Genomic DNA, 22,787 nt, shown 5'->3' with positions numbered 1-22,787 from the left:
TTTAATTTTAAAAAATTGTATATAATCCTTTAATAATATAAAAATCTTTTACAAATAACCTATTTCATAGTTTTCATGGCCACACAGGCTTAAACCTAATACTATGCGAACCCCTTTGCCCCCACCTTTGACGCTGGAGAGTAGCATTAAACAGACGATGTGTCTCAGCGAGACTGGTACCACACTTTCCTTCTCAGCGACACATGAAAGACTGGTGCTTACAGCTGGCATTTTAGATCTCTCAAAGAAGTCTCTCAGAAAAGAGCACCATTCAGAAGCTCTGTGGCCAACAGTGGCCTACATTCAAGACTCTGGCCTGCTTACTTTCCTTTGACTACAATTAGAACAGACTCAGGGTGAAATGCCTGAGGGGAGGAGGAGGCAGTGTGCACACAACTAGATGCTCTGTCTTGCCTTGGATCATCTGGAAGTCAGGGAAAGGTGAAGGCAGCACTGAAGCTTGTGCATCTCAGCTCCTCATACATACCTTTGCTAACAAGAGACATTCTAGGGGGGACAGTTACCTCACAGCACACTCCTATTCTGAGAAAGCAACTACCACGATTCCTACTAGTTCCTAGAATGAGCACCTGCACCTGGAGGGCCAGGGGAGCTGCACCCTGCTAATTCTTCCTGCATCTAATAGTTTTTCTAGGGAAAAGGTCTCTGGAAGGTAGGAGGAGGAAGAAGATCCTGTTGGGAGCTCCACAGTATGGTCTAGAAAACCCAGGCCTGTTGAGTGTAGAAGCACGACAAGGCTGTGACGAACAACACTTACACTGATGAGCTGCGGGGCAGTCAACACAGGCATCGCGCTAAGACTCAGCTGTCTCTCGGTCAGCAGCTGCTCCGGCAGGGTCTCCTGGTGGAGCAGGAAGCGCTCTTGCTCAGCCATTGCTGGTGATTAAAAACAGACAATGATGAGATTTTCACCTCTGCTATCCGTCAAATACAAATTAAAAACCAAACAGCTCTACAGGCAATTCACTGCTACCCCAGCATCTCCAGATGTGATGTCAGTAACTCTGCTCATTCTCCACGACAGCAGATTTACTGTCTGATCCTCGGTCTACACATGACCACCGCAGCAGAAAAAGGCTGCAGAGAGAGAAAGCTACTCATGTATCTCAGGAGGTCAGAGCCCCAGCTGCGGGCCCCACTTTAGGGGAGCTCAGTTAAACAGCATGGCAGTACCATGCAGAAACCACGATATATCAGAGGAACGCAAAACCTGGGTGTGTGTGCACCCGTGTAGTAATGGCTGACTCCCCATTGGCTAAGGCTCCAGGCTTCTGCATGTGACACATTCTCTGCCCCATGCACTGGGCTGCTGGGGAGGGGACAGACTGCTGTCTGTCCACCACAGCCATCACCAGCCTCGCTACTCACACAGGAATGGTCTCCCACAAACTGCCAGGGAGCAAGACGAAACCAAAACCATAGCAGTTACTTTAGCAGGGGAGACCTCTAACAAAACATGACTCTCCTTTCCCCATAATTTAAATTACTCATATAACCAAAATTTACTTATTTAATTTTGAGACCTAGGTCTGCCATTTTCTACCTCTTGAGTCGGGCGGTGGTGGCGCACGCCTTTAATCCCAGCACTCGGGAGGCAGAGGCAGGCGGATCTCTGTGAGTTCGAGATCAGCCTGGTCTACAAGAGCTAGTTCCAGGACAGGCTCCAAAACCACAGAGAAACCCTGTCTCGAAAAAAAGCAGCAAAAAAAAAAAAAAAAAAAAAAAAAAAAAAAAAAAAAAGGCATACACAATCACATCTAGCCCTTTCCTTTTTTTTTTTTTGAGACAGGTGTCACATAGCCCAGGCTGGCCTTCAGTTTATGATGTAGCCAAGACTGTCCTTAAAACTCCAGTTCTTCTACTCTAGCCTCCAAGCTGCAGTGATCACAGGTTTATGCCACCATGCCTGGCTTTCCTGCTCCTCCCACTCTAGCCCTTTCTATCATAGGGAAGCTGCGGGCATCATGGATTTGAATTCTGAGTATTTCATATCTTCAGTATGTATTCATTCCCAGTACTCAGGAGGCAGAGGCAGGTGAATCTCTGAGTTCAAGCCCAGCCTGGTCTACAGAGTGAGTTCCTAAACAACCAGGGCTACACAGAGAAACCCTGTCTGAAAAAAACAAAAACAAAAAAATAGAATAAGAACACCTAATCACAAAGAGCATTATAAGCCTACAGAAGTAAGACACTTATGGTAATATCATCTAATATTAAAAATGTCCATTCACATAATTTAAGAGGCTGATATGGAAGGGCTATAAGTTCAAGGCCAGCCTGGGCTTTATAGTGAGATGCTATTTCAAAAAATTAAATAAACCCCTCCCCCCAAAAACCCTTAAGTTTTCCTGGTTGTTCCCCAAATTTTCATCACAGTTGTTTAGCTCAAGGATGACCAAAGGTCCCATCAGGCCTCGGGCTCATTCTAATCTGTCACTATGTGCACAGCTCCTTTCAAAGGTTTGCCTTTCTGTCTTCACATTGCTAACACAAGTGCACAATGTCCTGTTCCCTGTGGGAAGTGCAGGAGCAGGCTAAGCACTGGCGAAGGAGCACATACGATGACATACATGACCATGTCACAGAACTTCAGAAGTGTGAACATACGGCTCTTCTTATTTCAGAGGTCTATGTACTGACACCGAAAACACGGGATTATCTTTTCTCCAAGTCCTTAACTCAACGGCTTAGCTTTTTTATGTGTGTAAAAGCCAGAGGTTGACATTGGATGTTTTCTTCAATTGCTCTGTGCCTTATTTTATTTAGACAGGGTCTCTTAAAAATTGGAGCTCACTATTTGTCTAGACTGGCTGGCCAGCCCAGGAACCCTCTTGTTCCCTACTCAGCAGAATAATAAAGGTTCAAAGTACATGTCTGAGTGACAAAGTATGGACACCATAAAACAAGTCACAGCGTTGCTATTGCCATGGCTGACTGCAGGCAGTCACAGTGCACCGACTATGTCTTCTCACCCTCAATCTTCTCCTGCAGCGTGTCCTCTGAGAGGTCTGAAGCTAATGCAGCCAGTTTACTCAAGCCGAGAAGAGTTTTTTTCTTTGCAAAGTAACGGGTTTCCATATTTGCCAAACCAAGCAGTGTCATATGCGCCTACAATAAACAAAACAAGAGAAAAATCATATGAAGTAGCACTTCTCCTCACAGCAGTCTGGAAGAGGACACACTGGTAAGCAGCGTACCTACCTGGGGTCAGAGCCAAAGCACTAAGCAACACACATCCCACTCTCAAGTGGACTTGGCAAGCACTGAAAGGAGCCTTAGAAAACACACGCTCCACACAACTGTGTATGGTCTTAGCATCCTGTCACGAGCACTTTAATTTGCACTGTCTGTACTCAGAATTTGAGTGTTGTGTATGTGTTTGTGGTCTGCACATGCATGTATGTGTATATGCAGGCTGGAGATGCATGGTGTAGCCATCAGTTGCTCTCCAGTTTCTTTTGAGGCAGGATCACTCACTGAACTTGGAGCTCAGAGACGTAAGGCTAGCTGTGCCGTGAGCTCCCGGGATCTGCCCATCTCTGCCTTTCCAGTGTGAGATTACATGTGTGCGCTGCAGGTCTGGCTCTTCACAGGGCTCTCAGGATCCCTACGCAGGTCCTTACATTTGGGTAGCAAGCACTTTACTGAGACACCTTCCTGAATACTGTGATTTTAATTTTTATTAGAGGGCGGTGGTGGCGCACGCCATTAATCCCAGCACTCGGGAGGCAGAGGCAGGCGGATCTCTGTGAGTTCAAGACCAGCCTGGTCTACAGAGCTAGTTCCAGGACAGGCTCCAAAGCCACAGAGAAACCCTGTCTCGAAAAACCAAAAAAAAAAAAAAATTATTAGAAGTCGTTAATAAGACCAATGACTTTTTATATAAAATTACTACTAAAATGTTCATAATTTTCAAAATTGCAACAGACCGAGAACAGTGACTGACAATTGCGTATTAGAAGACAACACCATTTCAATGATATGAGAGACTAAGAGGAATGTTGGTGAGGTTAACCCCCCCCCCCCCCCACTGAGACAGGGTTTCTCTGTGGCTTTGGAGCCTGTCCTGGAACTAGCTCTGTAGACCAGGCTGGTCTCGAACTCACAGAGATCTACCTGCCTCTGCCTCCCGAGTGCTGGGATTAAAAGCGTCTGCTGCCACCGCCCAGCAGCTGGTGAGACTTTTGTCAACTTGACATAAACCTACACATATCTGGGAAGAAGCAATCTCAACTGAGTGACTGCCTCTTTCAGACTGGCCTGTGGGCGTGTCTGCTGGGATATTTTCTCTACTGCTAATTGATGTGGAAGGATCCACTGTGGGCAGTACTACCTTGGGCAGATGGGCTTGGGCTATATAAAAAGGTAGCTGAATGGGAACCTGAAGACAAGCCAGTAAACAACTTTCCTCTACGGTTCCTATCTGTGCTTCTGTCCCGACTTCCTTCAAGGACCACTGGGAAGTGTAAGCCAAATAAACCCTCCTTCCCTAAGTTGTTCTTGGTCACAGTGCTCATCACTGGATCAGAAGGTAAGTTTGGACAGGAAGTGTATGTGTTAACACATCATTAATAGAACTGGGTGGTGGTGGCGCACGCCATTAATCCCAGCACTCAGGAGGCAGAGGTAGGCAGATCTCTGTGAGTTTGAGGCCAGCCTAGTCTACAAGAGCTAGTTCCAGGACAGGCTTCAAAACTACAGAGAAACCTTGTCTCAAAAAAAACAAAACAAAACAAAAACAAACAAACAAAACAAACCATTAATAGAGTATTTTAAATAGAAAAAATTGTACGTTGACACATCTTAACTATATATATTCAGAGAACGTAAGATAAAGTTTAAACATATAGATGCAATAGGAAAGGTTAAACAAGGCTAGTTAGCATATCTATACTGTAAGAACTTCTATTTGAGAGTCTATGAGATGGCTCATCAGATGTACGAACTTGGCACCAAGCCACCTGAGTTTGAGCCCTAGAACCTACAGTGGAAAGAACTAACCTTCTGACCCCACCCCACCCCGTGCTCAGGCATATGAACACACACACAATGATGGAAAGAATTTAAGTCAGGTGTGGCATATCTTTTCATCCCAGCGCTCAGAAGGTAGAAACAACTAGATTTCTGTGAGTTGAGGCCAGCCTGGTCTACACAGCGAGCTCCAGGCCAGCCTGGTCTACACAGCGAGACTGTCTCCAGTGAGAAAAAGTCCAGGTGCATGGCTATCAACAACACTTTAATTAAAAGCACTTAAACTGCACAACCAGCTGCTTCTCATAACCAAGCCACCTTACCTTTTCTAGCTCCTGACTGTTAATCTCGTGTAACCAGCTGAGATGCTCATGGGCTTGCAGGAAATTCGCCAACTGTCCATGCTGAGAAGCGGGCTGAGACAGTAACTTGCCCCGCTTTCCTTTTTCCAGGTACCAACGAAAGAGGAAGTCTGAAAAATTCTACAAAGAATAGCAGAAGAATGTATCAACAGTTAGTAAAACAGCTTTAAACATAAAATACTAAGTCCCTTTCAAAGACTTCCAAACAGACATCTTCAAATTTTTATTTTACATTTGTTTATCTGTGTATGTATGTGTGCCACGGTGCACACGTGGAGGTCAGACAACAGCTTGAGGAGCTTGTTCTACCAGGTGCGTCCTAGGGATCTAACGCAGGCCATCAGACTTGCTTGTTCTACCAGGTGGGTCCTAGGGATCTAACGCAGGCCATCAGACTTGCTTGTTCTACCAGGTGCGTCCTAGGGATCTAACGCAGGCCATCAGACTTGCTTGTTCTACCAGGTGGGTCCTAGGGATCTAACGCAGGCCATCAGACCTGCTTGTTCTACCAGGTGCGTCCTAGGGATCTAACGCAGGCCATCAGACTTGCTTGTTCTACCAGGTGAGTCCTAGGGATCTAACTCAGGCCATCAGACTTGCTGCTAAGCCACCTTGCAGAATCTTTTAGCAAGTAATTCCTATATTCTAAGAATATTTGTGTTGGGGCTGGGGAGACGGTTCAGCATTTAAATCACTGGCTGCTCTTACAGAGGAATCAAGTCCAATTTCTAGCACCCACGTGGTGGCTCACAACTGACTTAATTCCTGGTGATCCAACACCTTCTTCTGGCTTCCTCTAGTACCAGGCATGCATGTGACAGAGACATACATGTAGGCAAAACATCCGTATACATTTGATTAAAAGGCAAAACAAAACAAAGTACGTGTTCCATACAGTTAGTGTCTGTTGCACATGGGACAATAAACTCCTGGTCCTGAACTCAACCATCTCTCTTGACAACCCTCTGGCCAGCTCAGCAGAGGTCCTGCTAGGAAGTGCTGATGCGAGGCCTGGAGAGCTGATTCAGCAATGAAGAGCACTTGCTGCTCTTGCAGAGGACCACATGGTGGCTCACAACCACCAATAACTACAGTTTCAGGGATCTCATGTCCTCTTCTGACCTCCTCGGGCACCAGGTACGCACATGTTACACATACATACACGTGCATGCAAAACACTCATAAACAAACATGACAGAAAATTATTTTCTTTTGTTTTAACTAAACAACAGAAGGAGAACGAGAGAGAGAAGAGAAGAACCCACTGGTATCAGCATTAATAAAGGGAGACAGGCACCCACTGCCCTCATGGGAGCACCCACTGGCCCTCATGGGAGCAGACTGCTGAACGTCACTATTGGAACTTAGTTACATTAAAACCTGTTTTCAGCTGAGAATAGAGGTTTTCAAGGGTAGGTGGATCTCTCTGAGTTCAAGGTTTAATCTACAAAAGTAGTTCTAGGTCAATCAGGAGAGAGACCCGATCTTGGAAAACAAAAGCAAACCTGTTTTCCTCAGGCACACTGGGCACACCTCAAGCCATTGACAGCCACTTATAGCCGGTGGTTCCCTTTAGGGACAACACAAGTATCTCAGTCGTCACTTGGAGTTCTATCAACAGCACCAAGAGGCGACATCCTAGAATGCCACCTTAAGGTGGAGTTCTATACAGATAACCACACGAGCTAGTGTGCCAAAGTGCAGTCCAGATAAGCCCAAATGTCATCTGGTAGGGCCGTCCCCAAAAGGCTCATACTGAGTGCTGGGAGAATCACTGGGAAGCAGCACTAAACAATCCTAGTTTAGGAACTCTACAGTATCGAGGAGACCTGGTCTCCTGGTTTAGGAACTCTACAGTATCGAGGAGACTTGGTCTCCTAGTTTAGGAACTCTACAGTATCGAGGAGACCTGGTCTCCTGGTTTAGGAACTCTACAGTATCAAGGAGACCTGGTCTCCTAGTTTAGGAACTCTACAGTATCAAGGAGACCTGGTCTCCTAGTTTAGGAACTCTACAGTATCGAGGAGACCTGGTCTCCTAGCTTAGGAACTCTACAGTATCGAGGAGACTTGGTCTCCTAGTTTAAGAACTCTACAGTATCGAGGAGACTTGGTCTCCTAGTTTAGGAACTCTACAGTATCGAGGAGACCTGGTCTCCTAGCTTAGGAACTCTACAGTATCGAGGAGACTTGGTCTCCTAGTTTAGGAACTCTACAGTATCAAGGAGACCTGGATTTCCTAGCTTAGGAACTCTACAGTATCGAGGAGACTTGCCCAGGACAAAAAGCGCATCTCTTTCTAGTCTCATACTTTCAAACACATCGTAAATTCAACTACAATACTACATGATGTAAGAAGCAGAAAAGCCTCATTCACAATATAAAAAGCAGGCAGCTGAAGCCAATCGGAGAATGAGCAAACTGTGATGTCTTAATAGGACTGACAGCACAATAGGACTTCAAAGTAATTAGTAAGCACATCAAAGAAAAAGGAAAAAGCCAGGTTGTGATGGCACACGCCTTTAATCCCACACTTTGGAGACAAAAGCAGGCAGATCTCTATGAGTTTGAGGCTAACCTGGTCCATAAAGTGAGTTCCAGGACAGCTAAGGCTATACAGGGAAGCCCTGTCTCAAAAAAAATCAAAAAAAGAAAAAGAAAAAAGTGCAAAACTAGAAGAGAAAAAAGAAAAGAAAAAGAGAAAAAAAAAGTGCAAAACTATAGAAAATGTCAACAGACAAGAATCCATAAAAATAATTTTTTTAAAAGTCATGCCGATCAAAAGCACCAGGCACAACTATACAACACATTGCACAATACATAATACACAGGCCCTGTCACATAGACTCAGTAACGACAACATCAGTACAAATACAACTGCAGGCTACTCAGCAACAAGGCGTGCTTGACAGCATGCGCTCAGACAGGTTGCCTCTGGGTGCTGCAGCTGTACTGTGAGGGATCTGTAGCAGTGTCTGAATTTTATACAAAATCCCTTCCCTAGTAGAGGGACAAGGCTTTTACAAGGTTAACTCACGGGATAAACTGCTCTTTTTTTTTTTTTTGGTTTTTCGAGACAGGGTTTCTCTGTGGTTTTGGAGCCTGTCCTGGAACTAGCTCTTGTAGACCAGGCTGGTCTCGAACTCACAGAGATCTGCCTGCCTCTGCCTCCCAATTGCTGGGATTAAAGGCGTGCGCCACCACCGCCTGGGAAACTGCTCATTAAGGAACAATCTAAGTCACGCTGACAGCAGTGAAACAGGAACCTGCATGAGCACTCTGGGCTCTGTGCTCTGGGATCCCTACAGGCACGTTCTCTCTTGCTTGTGAGCACGCGTTCATGGCTCAAGCACTCGTGTCCCTGCTCCTACGAGGTCTTACACTTTAAGGAGAGAAAAGAATAAAAGTTAGTCAGTCAGGACTGGTAGCTGGTGCACTTGGGAGGCTAAGCCAGACTCGAGCTCCAGGCCAGCCCGGTCCACAGACTGACAGTACATCTTAAAAACAAAACAAAACCCCCAAGTGGAAGTTTACAGTTTTCAAAGGCCAGGACATTTCTCAGTGTCTGTGTGGTAATTTGAATGGGATTGTCCCTTCCAGTTTTGGGCATCTGGACAGGTGGTCTCCAGTTAGTGCACTGTTTGGGTAGGTCTAGGAGGTATGGCCTTGCTGGAGGAAATATGTCACTGGGAGCGGGCTTTGAGAATTTAAAGACACACACATTTCTATTCTCTCTGCTTGTGGGTCCAGATGTGAGTGAGCCCTCCGCTTTCTATGGCCATGCATTTGTTCTACCATCACAGACTAGAACCCTCTAGAACCTAAAACTCAGACAAGCTCTTCTCTAAGCTGCCTTGGTAACGGTGTTTTATCACAGAGATAGAAAACTGATGAATTTACATCAGGAAGTATGTGCTCGAAGACAATGTAACATGCCCACCTGCGTCTTCCCATCTAAATCACTCTTCACCCCAGAGCCACAGCGGCATGCTGCAGAGGGAAAGCCTGGAGGGTGAGACAGTCGTCTACAACCCCCACACACCAGTGTGCTTACCTGGTCAGCGAACTGGGTCATGTAGCGCTGGAGTCGGGCCTGGTTGTCCGTCTGTTCACACATCTGGACCAGGATATCAAAGTCACAGTACTTCTCTGCCAGAGAAGCTGCCCATGGGTACTGGCCTAGTGTGACTTCGGGAGGAAGAACAAGCGGTACCACATATACAATGTCCGTTACTGATCCACCCAGACTTCCCAAAGAGGGAAATGCAGCCCTGGATCCATCCCTACCTCCCAGGTGAGCCTTCCATTACCCACTAGAACAAACCTTCCTGAACCTGGCTATGAAAGAAAACTGCTTTCTGCTCAACAGCCACACTGCACCACCTGTGCCCTTCCCCAGCCTCTACCAGACTGTCCTAAACCAGTTATTCACGTGAAGGGCTGAGGGCTGAGTTTGCTTTTTTGACTCAGAAAATGCCACCACGCCCAGCACGCTGAACGCAATGGCCAAGGGCATTGCCACCGCTTAGTTTACTGTTCCCCAACCAACTGAGCCTCCTACGGCAGCTGCAGCAGACTCAGTCATTTTAAAAAGCTCGATGACGTGAATACAGAGCTAGTCAAGTGCGCCTGGCTTGGTCTTTGTTCACAGGAAGATTAACTCTGCAGGACTGCACTGTGCAAGTTCTCCAACCCCCACCTGTCTGTAGCCCACAGCCATTTCTAACTGCAGACACTCACGAAGGGGAGAGAGGAGTTCCGATCTTTTCTGCAGATACTCCACTTCCAGACTGCTGTATCTTTCCTGGTCTGTGGATTTCTCTAGCGACTTCAGCTGGGAAACGTAACTGTCCAGGAAGCAGTCGATCAGCGCCACCAGCTGCTCCATCACAAGGCTGCGGAGGTTGCTGTCGGCCTGAGGGTACACCATCTGCAGGATGATCCCATGCTGGCGCAGGATGACTGTGCGGATGCCGGACGGACCGCTCGTAGCTGTAAAGTGCGCAAAGTAACTTCCTAAGAAAGCATTCATGACAGTAGGGAGAAGACCAACGACCTAAAAATTAGGTTACCTCACTATTCTAGGAAGACACAGCAGTGTTCAGGTGATACCTGCTCGTGCCCTGGTTGAACCCCATCTTTCTTCTCAGTGGAGATTTCCATTAACACAGGTCGCCGGGATCCCTCTGCCTAACTCAATTCCTTTAGTGCTAGCCCACTTACTCCTTGTCTTGAACATGAAATGGAGCCTATTCCTCCAAAGCCAGCACCTGTCTCTATGAAGGACTTGGTACTAAAACCTAACAGATGTATCTAAACCCCACTGATAAAGAAATAACAGGTGGGATCAATAAATACACCAAAGGGACCCGGAGAGTCTAGAGGTGTCGCGTCAACTGTTCCTTCACCTCACTCACAAGCCTGCCCCGGGGAATAGCACAGCACCTCCCAGGCCAGCCAGACACGAGCATGCTCTGGACGGCCGTCACCACTCCAGCACGGTACCTGTCCATGGCACATACTCCGGTTCCTCCCCCAGCGGTTCTTCCCGACTGTACATGGAGCTTCTGTTTAGGCGGTAGTGAGTGGCAGCCTGCAGCATGTCCTGAGAGAAGGAAAGGCACCGTCAGGCATGGGAAGCAACAGGCTGCTGCTAAGGCCGTAATTTGGTCCATTTCCTTCTGTGGGAGGCTGTGTCTAAGGAAGACCTACAACACCAGCCTACAAGGAAGAAAAGCGCTCAGCGCTGTGGATCCTGCCTTCAAAGTTTGGTTTTATTCCACAAATTTAACTTCATTTGGAAAACTATAACCAAAGCAGAAAGTTAAAAGAGAGAGCGAGAGAGAGAGCACTATAGAGTCTAATAGGTAAAACTGAATGAAAACCCTTAGTTAATAATTTAATAAACAAATTTTGAATAATTAAAAAACAGAAAGCAGATGTAGTAGTATGTGCTTGTCCCTGGTAACTGGAAAGCTGAGGCTGGAAACAGGAGTTCAAGGTGAGAGAAATGAATAAATTTTGATAGCTCTGTTAACAAGCACCAATACCTCTGCAATGACAGAAGAGAAAAAAGTTTCTTAAAAAAAAAAAAAACAACTTTACCCAACAGAAAGTCAAGACTATAGAAACTTATAAACTTACTAGTATGCAAAGGGAATACTCAAAAATTCCCATAATTCATAAAAATATGGGTTCTTGTAGTTTTTGAACTTGACAAGCAGTCTTCACCTCACTAGGTCAGGCATAGGAAAACCGCTGTCTTGTCCCTCCCTGTACTGGAGCGTGGTTTGCTGACACCACTGTCACGTGTGGTACCTTGAGGACTGTATTCACGTGGATCGCCACCTCTGCCCACTCCTGAGAGTCCAACGCGACATCACGCAGGACTTGTTCCTCATGCTCCAGCAGGCACTCGCAGATAGTGTCCACCTGGGACACCTGAGGGCAGAGAAGCCACAGTCACAGCCTCTTAGGGACAGGGAGTCCACCTGGTAAGGTAAACCTTCCCATCACGCAACAGACTCAATAACAATGAAAGTAAACATAAAGGAGGAAAGTCTGACTGTTTACAGTTATTGTCGTTTAGATAATAAAAAGGCTGCACACTCTTACCCTCAGTCTTCAGTGGTAGGAAACACAGCTCCTATGCTGTGCCAACACAGCCTGTCTCTGAGTAGTTAGTACTATTTTATGAAGCCTTGACTAGTCCCAGGCCTCTTCCCAAAGTGAGTTAACAGTAAAGTTCTGCACCTCCAGAACCAGGCCCATTGTCTTTTACTTTCTACAAGGGCTACAATAGCAAAATTCTCCCTCCATGGCTGATCTGAGCAACCATCTCTCTCTTTTTTTTTTTTCTTGGTTTTTCGAGACAGGGTTTCTCTGTGGTTTTGGAGCCTGTCCTAGAACTAGCTCTTGTAGACCAGGCTGGTCTTGAACTCACAAAGATCCGCCTGCCTCTGCCTCCCAAGTGCTGGAATTAAAGGCGTGCGCCACCACCGCCCGGCTAACAACCATCTCTTAAAATACTAGCACCCTTCAGGAATATGACTTTGCTACTTGCAAGCAAGTGGACAGGAGAAAGCAGCGCTCCAGAGGTCACTGGGATATAGCTAGCCGCACAGAAGCTTGACTTGGGTCAGCGAGATGACTCAGCAGGCAAAGGAGCCTCCTGCCACGCCAGATGACAAGCCTGACCCCTGGGACCCACATGGTGGAAGGACAGAACTCCTGAAAGTTGTCCTTTAACTTCCACACGTGTGCCATTATGTGTATTGCGCATGCACACACGAATAAAAACATTTTTTTTTTTTTAAAAAGAATCTGATCTATGACAAAGGGAAACCACCAATGTACTGGAGAATAGCTACTCGGATCTTCTTCCCGCAGTGCCCCAGCTCTTCATCCCAGCACCAATGTACTGGAGAATAGCTCCTCTGATCTTCTTCCTGCAGTGCCCCAGCTCTTCACCCCTGCACCAATGTACTGGAGAATAGCTACTCTGATCTTCTTCCTGCAGTGCCCCAGCTCTTCATCCCAGCAGCAATGTACTGGAGAATAGCTACTCTGATCTTCTTCCTGCAGTGCCCCAGCTCTTCATCCCAGCACCAATGTACTGGAGAATAGCTACTCTGATCTTCTTCCTGCAGTGCCCCAGCTCTTCATCCCAGAACCAATGTACTGAAGAATAGCTACTCTGATCTTCTTCCTGCAGTGCCCCAGCTCTTCATCCCAGCACCAATGTACTGGAGAATAGCTACTCTGATCTTCCTGCAGTGCCCCAGCTCTTCATCCCAGCAGCAATGTACTGGAGAATAGCTACTCTGATCTTCTTCCTGCAGTGCCCCAGCTCTTCATCCCAGCAGCAATGTACTGGAGAATAGCCACTCCGATCTTCTTCCTGCAGTGCCCCAGCTCTTCATCCCAGCAGCAAGCCTGGGAGCCTACTGAACAAGAACAGCTTCCTGTGCTAGATACAAGGGGGTGGGAGAGACACGGGAAATGGGGAGCCCCTTTCTCAGCCAATTATTGCCCCCCTTAGAGGGCAAACAGTAAACAAGAGACATGGAGTAGCAGTTTCATAAAGCAGGGAGCCCAAGTCAGCATTTCAACGAGGTCCTTTAACAACCCGGTCAGGGACGTCCACCTCCGCGACAGTGCAAAGAAGACACAGAAGACAAGAATGAGGGTGTGTCTGACCTCTCGGAAGAAGACGTCTGCAGGAGTCAGGCTGGAAGGGACCTCACACTCCCTCTTGTGCAGGGCACGCAGGATAGCTGCATTCACCAGCTCAGGCAGCCGAGAGTGATGGTTTTTGAGTGTGATCGCAGCCGACAGCTTTTCTGCATGTTCACAGAGCAGCAGGCGGGTTGTCATGGGTGTCCCTCTGATTGGGTAAGAGCTGAGACGTCTAAATAAGCCGACCTCACCAAAAAAAGAGGAAAAGGAAAAAAAAAAGAGAAAACTATAAGCACCTGCTCTCAGAAAGCACTCACAGAAAATGTGGCCATTCTGCCAGGAGCTTCCCTGCCACAGGCCACTCTGGGTGCCACTGTCCCCAGTGTGTACGAGGTGTACTCATGCAGTATCCATGTCAGAGTCTCCTCACCCTTCCTACCCATGGCTGCAGAGTTTTCAAACTACTCTTTAAATATTGTAATGATCAAATGGCTTTTCTGATTTGTACCAGTCACCTATTCTGGAATACAGATCTTTGGGAAATGGAAACTTGGTTTTTTATTTGTTTTGTTTTTCAAGACAGGATTTTCTCTATATAGCCTTAGCGCCTGTCCTGGAACTAGCTCTTGTAGACCAGGCTGGCCCCGACCTCACAGAGATCCGCCTGCCTCTGCCTCCTGAGTGCTGGGATTAAAGGCATGAGCCACCACCACCCAGCGTCTATGTTTTTACACAAAAGAAAATCTGTTTAAGATTGTACAAATTGCTGTTTGGGGGCTGGCGGGATAGCTCAGAGGGGAATGGCACTAGCCACCAAAACTGACACCTGAGTTTGATCCCCAGAAAGAAAGAACTCCCGAAATTTGTCCTTTGACATCCGCATGTGTGCCATGGCCCTGGAACTGCTTACATCAATACACAATCCAGGCCCCTCCAAGGAAATACCCCAGAGGGCAGGGCATCTCACTGGGCTACAATGCCAGGCTCACCCTTAGCCTATGCTGGTGCTTACTTGGTGAAGGAAGTCCACCAGCAGACAGTGGGCTTTCATCTTGTCCTCCAGCTGGTGCAGAATGATCAGTGATGTGTTGCTCAGTCCAGGGGCCTCTGTCAGAACACAGCAGTACAGAGTAAGCACAAAGCGATTTTCGCAACAGTAGCTACTAGAAAGTGACAAGCTAAGAGGATCTGAAGGGAGCAGGGCACCAGTCCTTTAAAACATTACTTAGAGCACTCAAGGAGTCTTAGAATGGATCTATAACTCAGTGGGGGCTCACATCTGTAATCTCACCTCTCGGAAAATTAAGGCGAGAATGCTGAGTTCAAGGCTAGCCTGGTAAGTTCTAGAGACACCCCACATTACAAAAGGAGACCTTGCCTCAAAAAAGTTTTTAAATGCAGAGGAAAACCTAGCCAGGCAGATACTGTACTTACTCAAAACAGAAAGCATGCCCTGGTTTAGCCATTGTATGGTTTGGCTAAAAGAAAAAAAAGCAAGGAAACTCCCTATATCCCTAGTGCAGAAACTTGTACCTGAGACACTGTCTGGTAACTGGGAATGCAGAGCAGCCTAAGGGGGTAGTCACCTGGGACAGGCAGGGGGATGTGAGATGTTCACTTCTGAATACCAAGCATTTCTCTAACACTTGGGAAGTCCTACTAGCCAAATGCACGGAGTATGCCAAAGTTGTTTACTCTGAAGCAAGTGAGTGCCAAATGCCTATCACCACCATCGTGATGGCTATTCTTGACCTCACGTGGAATTAAGTAAAAACCCAAGCCACTGTGAGGGATTTTTATCTAACTGGATCATTTGAGACAGGGAGAAGATTCACTTTAAATATGGAACATCTGAGGTCAGAAAATCCACCCTAGATCTGGGCCACATCCTCCCTCGGCAGCCTACGTAGGACAAGGAGAAAGACGCTTTGCTCTTTGTCGGCTTGCTCTTGCTCTCAGCGGCAGAGCGCTCTCTCTCTCTCACTGCAGGCTCGCTCTCTCTCACTGCAGGCTCGCTCTCTCTCACTGCAGGCTCGCTCTCTCTCACTGCAGGCTCGCTCTCTCTCTCACTGCGCTAGAGCCTGCTTACCTGGGATTCTGAGACACACTGAAGACCAGCTGAGTCATCCGATCTTGTGGACTGACAACTACTGACTTCCTGGACTTTCTGTCAGTAGACAGTCATTGTTGGACTAGCCGGGCCACTGCCTGTAAGCCATTCTAATATCTTTAAATATCTATATTCTACCAGCTCTCTTCCTGACTGACACACCCACCCAGTTCTTTCAGAAATGAAATGGTGAGAAGCACGAGGACTTGTTTCAATGTTTCCGTGTCCTCTCAGACGCTCCTCTAATTGACAAACAGGGCCATCTGCCCTAGCCTTCTCAGATGTGCCACAGGGAATGTTACCTGCAACTACTTGAGAAAATAAAGATTACAGCATGATCAAGGAGTGCAGAAGCAGCACTCCCCTCTCCCATCACGACGCTACTGACCTTGGGGGACTGACTCCGCCCACCGCGGGTCCGAGGCTGGGTAGTCGTCCACCAGGTCCATGCTGATCTGAGTCACAGCCTTGTCTAACTCAGCGTCCGAATTCAAGTCAGTGTGAGAGGAAAAGAACTCATCCGCCATCATCTGAGCACGGCCCAAGTCTTTCCTGTAGGAAAATGGGAATGCGAAGCTACAGCAGAGGCCAACCGTCCCAGACTCGCCATAGAAAAGTTAACGGTGGGCTGGAGAGATGGCTCAATGGTTAAGAGCATTGCCTGCTCTTCCAAAGGTCCTGAATACAATTCCCGGCAACCACATGGTGGCTCACAACCATCTGTAATGAGGTCTGGTGCCCTCTTCTGGCCTGCAGACATACACACAGACAGAATATTGCATACATAATAAATAAATAAATAAATAAATATTAAAAAAAAGTTAACGGTGAGGTTAACATCCATGTACAGGCTTTAGCCCACAGGACTGGTCACAAGATTCACCTCATTACATAGAAGAAGGCTTCTGTGCGGCTGTGAATTCATTAACACACTGAACGTTCTAACAGGAGAGGCACTAGACAACGGCTAAGACTGAAACCAGCCCTAGGCTTTAGGCTACGGTGCCAGGAGTCAGACCACTGAACAAGTGAAGGCACATGTGCTGGCCAGTACTCAGACAGCAGCCGTGACGGTTTATACTGTTAACCTGAGGTCTAGAATCACCTTACGACAAATCTCTGCATTTTCCTAGTTTGACGTAAAGCCTCAACTTCCAGAATGAATAAAAAGATGAAATCGGGCTGTGGCAGCTTCCTGACTGCTCCTGCTGCCATGTGTCTCCCCAATGATACAATGATCCCCCGAACGCTAAGCTACAACAAAAGCCCCTCCTTTCCTAAACTGTTTCTTGTCAGCTATCTGGTCACGGCAAAGAAAAAAGTAACTAACAGACCACCAAGCACAGGGAAGGGCAACCAACCCATCAGAGGGCAGGGAGAGCTCTCTGGGGGAAGAAGCCACAGCGGCGGGGTAAGGAGAATGAAGTGGGAGTGGTCACCCACTGAGCATGCCCTGCTGGTTAGCAAGGAAGCTACAGCAGACATGGAAACAGGTCTTCTAGGAAAAGGAGTCTTGGAAAAAACCAGAGCAACAGCCTGAAGGACAGTGAGCCCCTAAAAAAGAGGACTCTTCTAAACTGGGCCGACGCGAGAAAAGAACCAGGTACTAATGAGGCCAAGAGGAAGGTAAACGTGGCCTACACTCAGGAGGAATGAACAGGTCAGAAGGTCCAGCCCTGAAGACTGCGGTGTAAGAACTGCACAGACACTGGGAGAGGCTGTGCACCGTGAAGATAGCACCAGCCAGCCCAGCAGTGGCCACGGCTGTTAGGATGAACAGCAAGGAGAGGCACGAAAGTCCCCTAGACCCTCCAGGGGCTGCATGGCCCTACTGGCTCTGTAATGTTGGACAGGAGTCCCATCAGCATAGAGCTTGTGGTAATTTGTTCTGGTAGCCACAAAAAATCAAAATAAAGACTCCAGTTGCTGGCCGCATTATCATGTACACTTAACAGACTGTCACTGAAGAGAAATATGTGCAAGACGAAGTAACCCAAATCTTTCTAGGAAGACTGAACCATGCAACAGAACAAGGTCATAAAGCATACTACACTGTTTAGTGGCATCCCCACCTGGGCAGAACAGGGAGTGCAGCAGATCATTGGCAAAGCAGTCAAACAAACTTAGAACTTAATATTATATATTTCAGGGAATGAGCAGCCACCCTGCACAACTGAGTGGGAGGGCAGGTCAGGACCTGAGAACTTGTCATTTTTTTTTTTAAATGCTTAAAAAAAAATACTTTCTTCAAAACCAAGACACGCTAGGCAAACTGGATCCTTCACTCTTCTCAAGCAGGCACAAAGGAAGAAACAGGGCCAGTGACTGTCCTGCCAAAGCTTCACAGCTCTGGGAAGAGGCTGACTTGGCAAGGCTTGGCCAAGACTTTCACAAGTGTCTATTCAATTGTGAAACAACTCTGCTGATGAAGGAAAGCGTGTAAGTGGCATCAGGCATGCTGATAATAAACGGAAATGTGACCGTGAGCCCAGGACACCTCTGCTGCAGGTTCACGCCCACAGCACCTAGGACACCTCTGCTGCAGGCGCATGCTCACAGTACCTAGGACACCTCTGATGCAGGCGCATGCTCACAGTACCTAGGACTCCTCCGCTGCAGGCGCATGCTCACAGTACCTAGGACTCCTCTGCTGCAGGCGCATGCCCACAGTACCTAGGACCCCTCTGCTGCAGGCGCATGCCCACAGTACCTAGGACTCCTCTGCTGCAGGTTCACGCCACGGCACCTAGGACACCTCTGCTGCAGGTGCATGCCCACAGTACCTAAAACACCTCTGTTGCAGGTTCACGCCCACAGTACCCAGGACCCCTCTGCTGCAGGTTCACGCCCACAGTACCTAGCCCTCACAGTTCTAAGGGTGCTGTGCCTCTAGTACATTAGGAATCCTGCATTCCACAAACAACCCAGACAGCCAGTGAGATAGTGGAGTGGACAGGATGATGTGTAGTTAGGTTCCAGAGGCTCTCTGGACAGGTGGTAACTCATCTGCTTAAGGTCATGAAGCGTTAGCAGCCAGGCTGAAGCTGGAAGCAGTCGTTACTCCAGGCTGCAGGATACTTGTACAAGACCTGACCAATAATTACACAAGTTGTTTGCCCAAACTGTCATCAACAAAACATCTGTATTTGCATTTTTTGAATAAATTAAAATGAAAACCAAACAATACTAAGTAAGAAAAATAAAGACAATACTTAAAAGCTCTATGTTATGTTTGACTCAGGGCATTTGACAGTGTTTGGAGACAAGGTGGTTGTAACAAGCAGGGGAAGGGCTACTGGCTTCCAGTGGGAAGAGGCCAGGGCTACTGCTCTATAGCCTGCAAGTCATCAGATGCCCACAAATGGTTACCTGTCTCAAATGTCAACGCAGCGATCAGAAGCTACAGGAAGCAAAGAGCTGGCCAGCCAAGGCCCTAGAAAGATGAGAAGCCCAGGCACAACACAGCCAGACTGGAATCTGGCCACAATGAGAGCCCAGGTTGGACTTGGCCAACTGCCACCTGACCTGACCTCCAACAGCCAAACTGCAGAATCTGAGCTTGGCTGAGCAACCACTATGTTCTGTGGTCACTGAACCCCAGCTAAGGGGTAGGCTTACTTCTTTCATAACACCCATATGACTCCATCTGCAACTTACTTGCTCGGATGTGTTAAAAGACATTTTGTCCTCCGTCTTTAGGACTGCCAGTTTTAATGGTCACTGCTTCCTGGGGAGGCTATTAGACCCGATGTTAGATCTACGTAGGGTGGGGCCTCTTGCGATGCCAGATTCAGATAATCAGCTAGCTCTCACCACCCACCAATGCACAGTAAGCATCAGGAAAAACACACATAAGATGGGCTGTGATTTTAAAATGTGCTGTGCCTGCTGAGCATAACAGTCATGCCTGGAATTCCCTAGAGGAGGACCAGCCTGGTTTACACATTTAGGAGCACATTTAGGCCTTGAATTTAGAGAACCACCTACCTCTGCCTTCTGAGTGCTGGGATTAAAGGCACGTACCACCACCACTTGGCTAATTCATACTCATTTTTATTTTTGTTTGTTGTTTTTTTGAGACAGGAATTCTCCAGGTAGCTTTGGAGACTGTCCTGGAACTCACTCTATAGGTCAGGCTGTTCTCGAACTCACAGAAATCCCTGTTTCTGCCGCTCCAGTGCAGCGATTAAAGGCGTGTGCACCACCACCCAGCTCTAAAGCAGATCTTAAAACAAGACTGTGCTATACCTGCAGTACTGGAGGAATGCAGCCTTAAGTAGTTTTGTCTTATCTTCATGGGCTACAGTTTGATTTTTTGTTGTGGTCTCAAAAACCATACTCTACAAAAGAAAACAGAAAACAAACTGTTGCTTCCAAGAACTGGGCACAGGAACAGTCGCACATGTTGAAGGAAGTGTACGCCACACTCACAGATGGATCAAAGCCCTACAGAAAAGGCAGGTGACTCAGCGCTTGACCCCACTGTCCCTATGCTTACCACAATAAACATTAAGAACATGGGGAAGGACACAGCTAAGCAGAACTCAGGAAAACTGCAAGAGATGGACTAGTGCAGAACAAACCCAGGAGCATGCAGCAGCACTAACCTAGAAACACACAATCACAAGCAAAAGTTCAAATACATTACACTCTGTACAAACTGACAAATCGATTTTCTTGGTTTAAAATCAATTTTTTTTAATTTTACACGTGTGAGTGACTGCATATATATCCACGTGTACACATGTATGTTGTGTGTGCAGTCCCCAGAGGTCAGAAGAGGGTATAGGATCTCCTAGAACTGGAGTGACAGATGGTTGTGGGTGCTGGAATTGAACCCAGGTCCTCTACAGGAGCAACAAATGTTCTTAATTGTTTAGCTTCTCTCTAGGCTGTGTTTGAGACAGGGTCTTATTATGCAGCCTGGGCTGGCCTAGAACTCTCTACGTAGATCAGGTTGACCTTTAATTCAGAGTTCACCTGCCTCTTCCTCTCAAGCGCTGGAATTCCAACCAGCTTCTTGCACTTCAATTTTTAACTAAGAAAATGGTCTATACAAAGACTACTCATGGTAGCATATGTCTGGTATTCCAGTGCTTGGAAGACTGAGGCAAGAGGTTTAGCCTGAACTACACAGTAACTCTGTCAACAGACGACAGACAAGCCAGTGTCTTATGATTAACAAAACCAAATATGTGAATCTGTCATGTATTTCAGTAGAAGATACTCGTATTTTAGCCTTCTGTAACTGAAATATTTTTTTCTGTTTAAAAACTCCAAACTTACAGATAAAGTTACCTCAGGTTTCAAGATAATAGAAAGGTGATTGCTTTTGTTTTTTGTTTTGTTTCTCTGTGTAACAGCCCTGGCTGTCCTGGAACTCATTCTGTAGACCAGGCTGGACTTGAACTCAAAGGGATCTGCCCGCCTCTGCCTCCCAAGTGCTGGGACTAAAGATGTGCACTACCACACCTGGTGAAAGTTGATTTCTTATTTATTTATTTTTAATCTCATCAAGCCTCTCAGAATTCATCTGCTGAGGTCACCGAGATGTCTCAGTGAATAAAGACATTTGCTGTGCAACCTGAGTTTGATCCCCAGAGCCCATGTAAAGTGGCATTCAGGTCTGCCTAGCCCAGCTGGGGACAGGTCCTTATGGATAGTGACCACAGATACCCCAACAGGCACCTTCCAAAGCTGCCAGACAGTGTGTGCAACAATCGACTCAGCAAATAGAATCGATGCTGTCAAAGCTCCAGGAATCACCAGATGTGTATTGTGTGGAAGGTCACTGGTGCTTCCCTGGAATGAACCGTTCCAACACTCATCTGTCACCCCATTCCTCAGCAAGGCAAAGGAGAGGAGGACGCATAGAAGTTGTTCCAAGCCCCTGTTCTAAAACTGTGACCTGGAGACAGCAACACATCCACTTGGCTCAGAGATGCAGAGGAAAACGCAGATGGGACCGAGACAACGAACAGCGAGAAAAAGGACAGAGAGCGGACCTCACCCCAGCCTTTCTAATTCGACTGCCCTTTCCAGTGTGAAACGCAGCAAATGTCAAGTGATCTTACCTCATTGCCCTGCCCACCAACTGAAGAGGTCAAAGACTCTTCCAGGTCCTCTGCTAACAGGGACACACTTTCCCTTGGAGTGACAGACACAAGGCCACTGTTCCTAGAAAAAAGGATTGGAACACCTCCACAGGAGCCAGCGCCCAGAATGCCATCTCCTGAGAAAAAAATGCACAAAGATCGCATAGAACAATTTCTCAGATTTCCGATGACCTGCATCCTTCTTCCTTTATGACTCCTAAAATTAAAATGCTATGGCATAAATGAATTTAATTTGTTTTTACTTTCTTTGTAGAGACAGCCTTACTATGCTGACCGGGCTGGTTTACATTAGAAGGCTTATGCCATCACCTGCCTCAGCCCCTAGACTTTATGTTTTACTTAGGTCTCAGCTTTTAAATTGTAAAAATGTCAGGACCCTGTTGCTTCTCAATAAAGCAGACTGTCCACGTTAAAGACAAAAAAAAAAAAAAAAAAAAACTGGGCTGGCGATGACTCAGCAATTAAAGCATTTGCTGTCTCCACAAGAGAGTTCAGTTCTCCCCCCACCCCACCCCCGAGACAGGGTTTCTCTGTAGCTTTGGAGCCTGTCCTGGAACTAGCTCTTGTAGACCAGGCTTGCCTCGAACTCACAGAGATCCGCCTGCCTCTGCCTCCTGAGAGTTCTTAGGGGCCTCACTGGGAGGCTCACAACCTCCTATAACTCTACAGGAGACTACACCCTCTTCTGGCCTCCACTGTACCTACATAAATAAAAGTCTAAAAAACAAAAACAAAACAACAAACACCCCCCAAAACAAAACCACAAAACTTGTCATTGCAAGAGAACAGTGAGCAAAACCCCTCCTCAATCCCTCCAAAGTTCTTGTTCTGTCAAACCCAGAATGGCAGCATCTCCACCCTGTGGCATCCTCTTGTTTCTTGCCTAATGGTCTTTCTCTAGGGGGCCAATCCAGGCAGTAGCCAGCCTACTCTGTGCCTTAGGAACAGCCCACTATACTGGTCCCTCTGTGTGGACCACCACCTAGGCTCCATCTGTGGCCTGGCCCTGTCCTGTAGGACTATATGCTTG

At 47.1% G+C, this 22,787-nt stretch overlaps 1 protein-coding gene across 2 annotated transcripts in view; it reads right to left on the bottom strand.

Annotated features, from left to right (window-relative positions):
- Positions 1 to 22,787, bottom strand: part of Nup133 (nucleoporin 133) — a 45,062-nt gene that overhangs the window by 5,507 nt on the left and 16,768 nt on the right. For both annotated transcript variants that reach the window (XM_041650203.1, XM_041650204.1), the window contains 12 exons: positions 21,716 to 21,873; positions 19,890 to 19,981; positions 16,030 to 16,193; positions 14,544 to 14,638; positions 13,553 to 13,777; positions 11,672 to 11,794; positions 10,859 to 10,958; positions 10,094 to 10,345; positions 9,408 to 9,541; positions 5,316 to 5,474; positions 2,994 to 3,129; positions 779 to 897 (listed from right to left, as the gene is read on the bottom strand). In XM_041650203.1, the coding sequence (XP_041506137.1) occupies positions 779 to 897; positions 2,994 to 3,129; positions 5,316 to 5,474; positions 9,408 to 9,541; positions 10,094 to 10,345; positions 10,859 to 10,958; positions 11,672 to 11,794; positions 13,553 to 13,777; positions 14,544 to 14,638; positions 16,030 to 16,193; positions 19,890 to 19,981; positions 21,716 to 21,873 (1,757 nt within the window). The remainder of the gene's footprint in view (positions 1 to 778; positions 898 to 2,993; positions 3,130 to 5,315; positions 5,475 to 9,407; positions 9,542 to 10,093; positions 10,346 to 10,858; positions 10,959 to 11,671; positions 11,795 to 13,552; positions 13,778 to 14,543; positions 14,639 to 16,029; positions 16,194 to 19,889; positions 19,982 to 21,715; positions 21,874 to 22,787) is intronic.

The sequence above is a fragment of the Microtus oregoni genome, unplaced genomic scaffold, assembly GCF_018167655.1.
Source record: "Microtus oregoni isolate MIOR12 unplaced genomic scaffold, Mior012 000004F_ref0000308, whole genome shotgun sequence".
NCBI lineage: Eukaryota > Metazoa > Chordata > Mammalia > Rodentia > Cricetidae > Microtus > Microtus oregoni.
The sequence above is the reverse complement of the archived record's forward strand: the minus strand, read 5'-3'. Positions and strand labels throughout refer to the sequence as shown.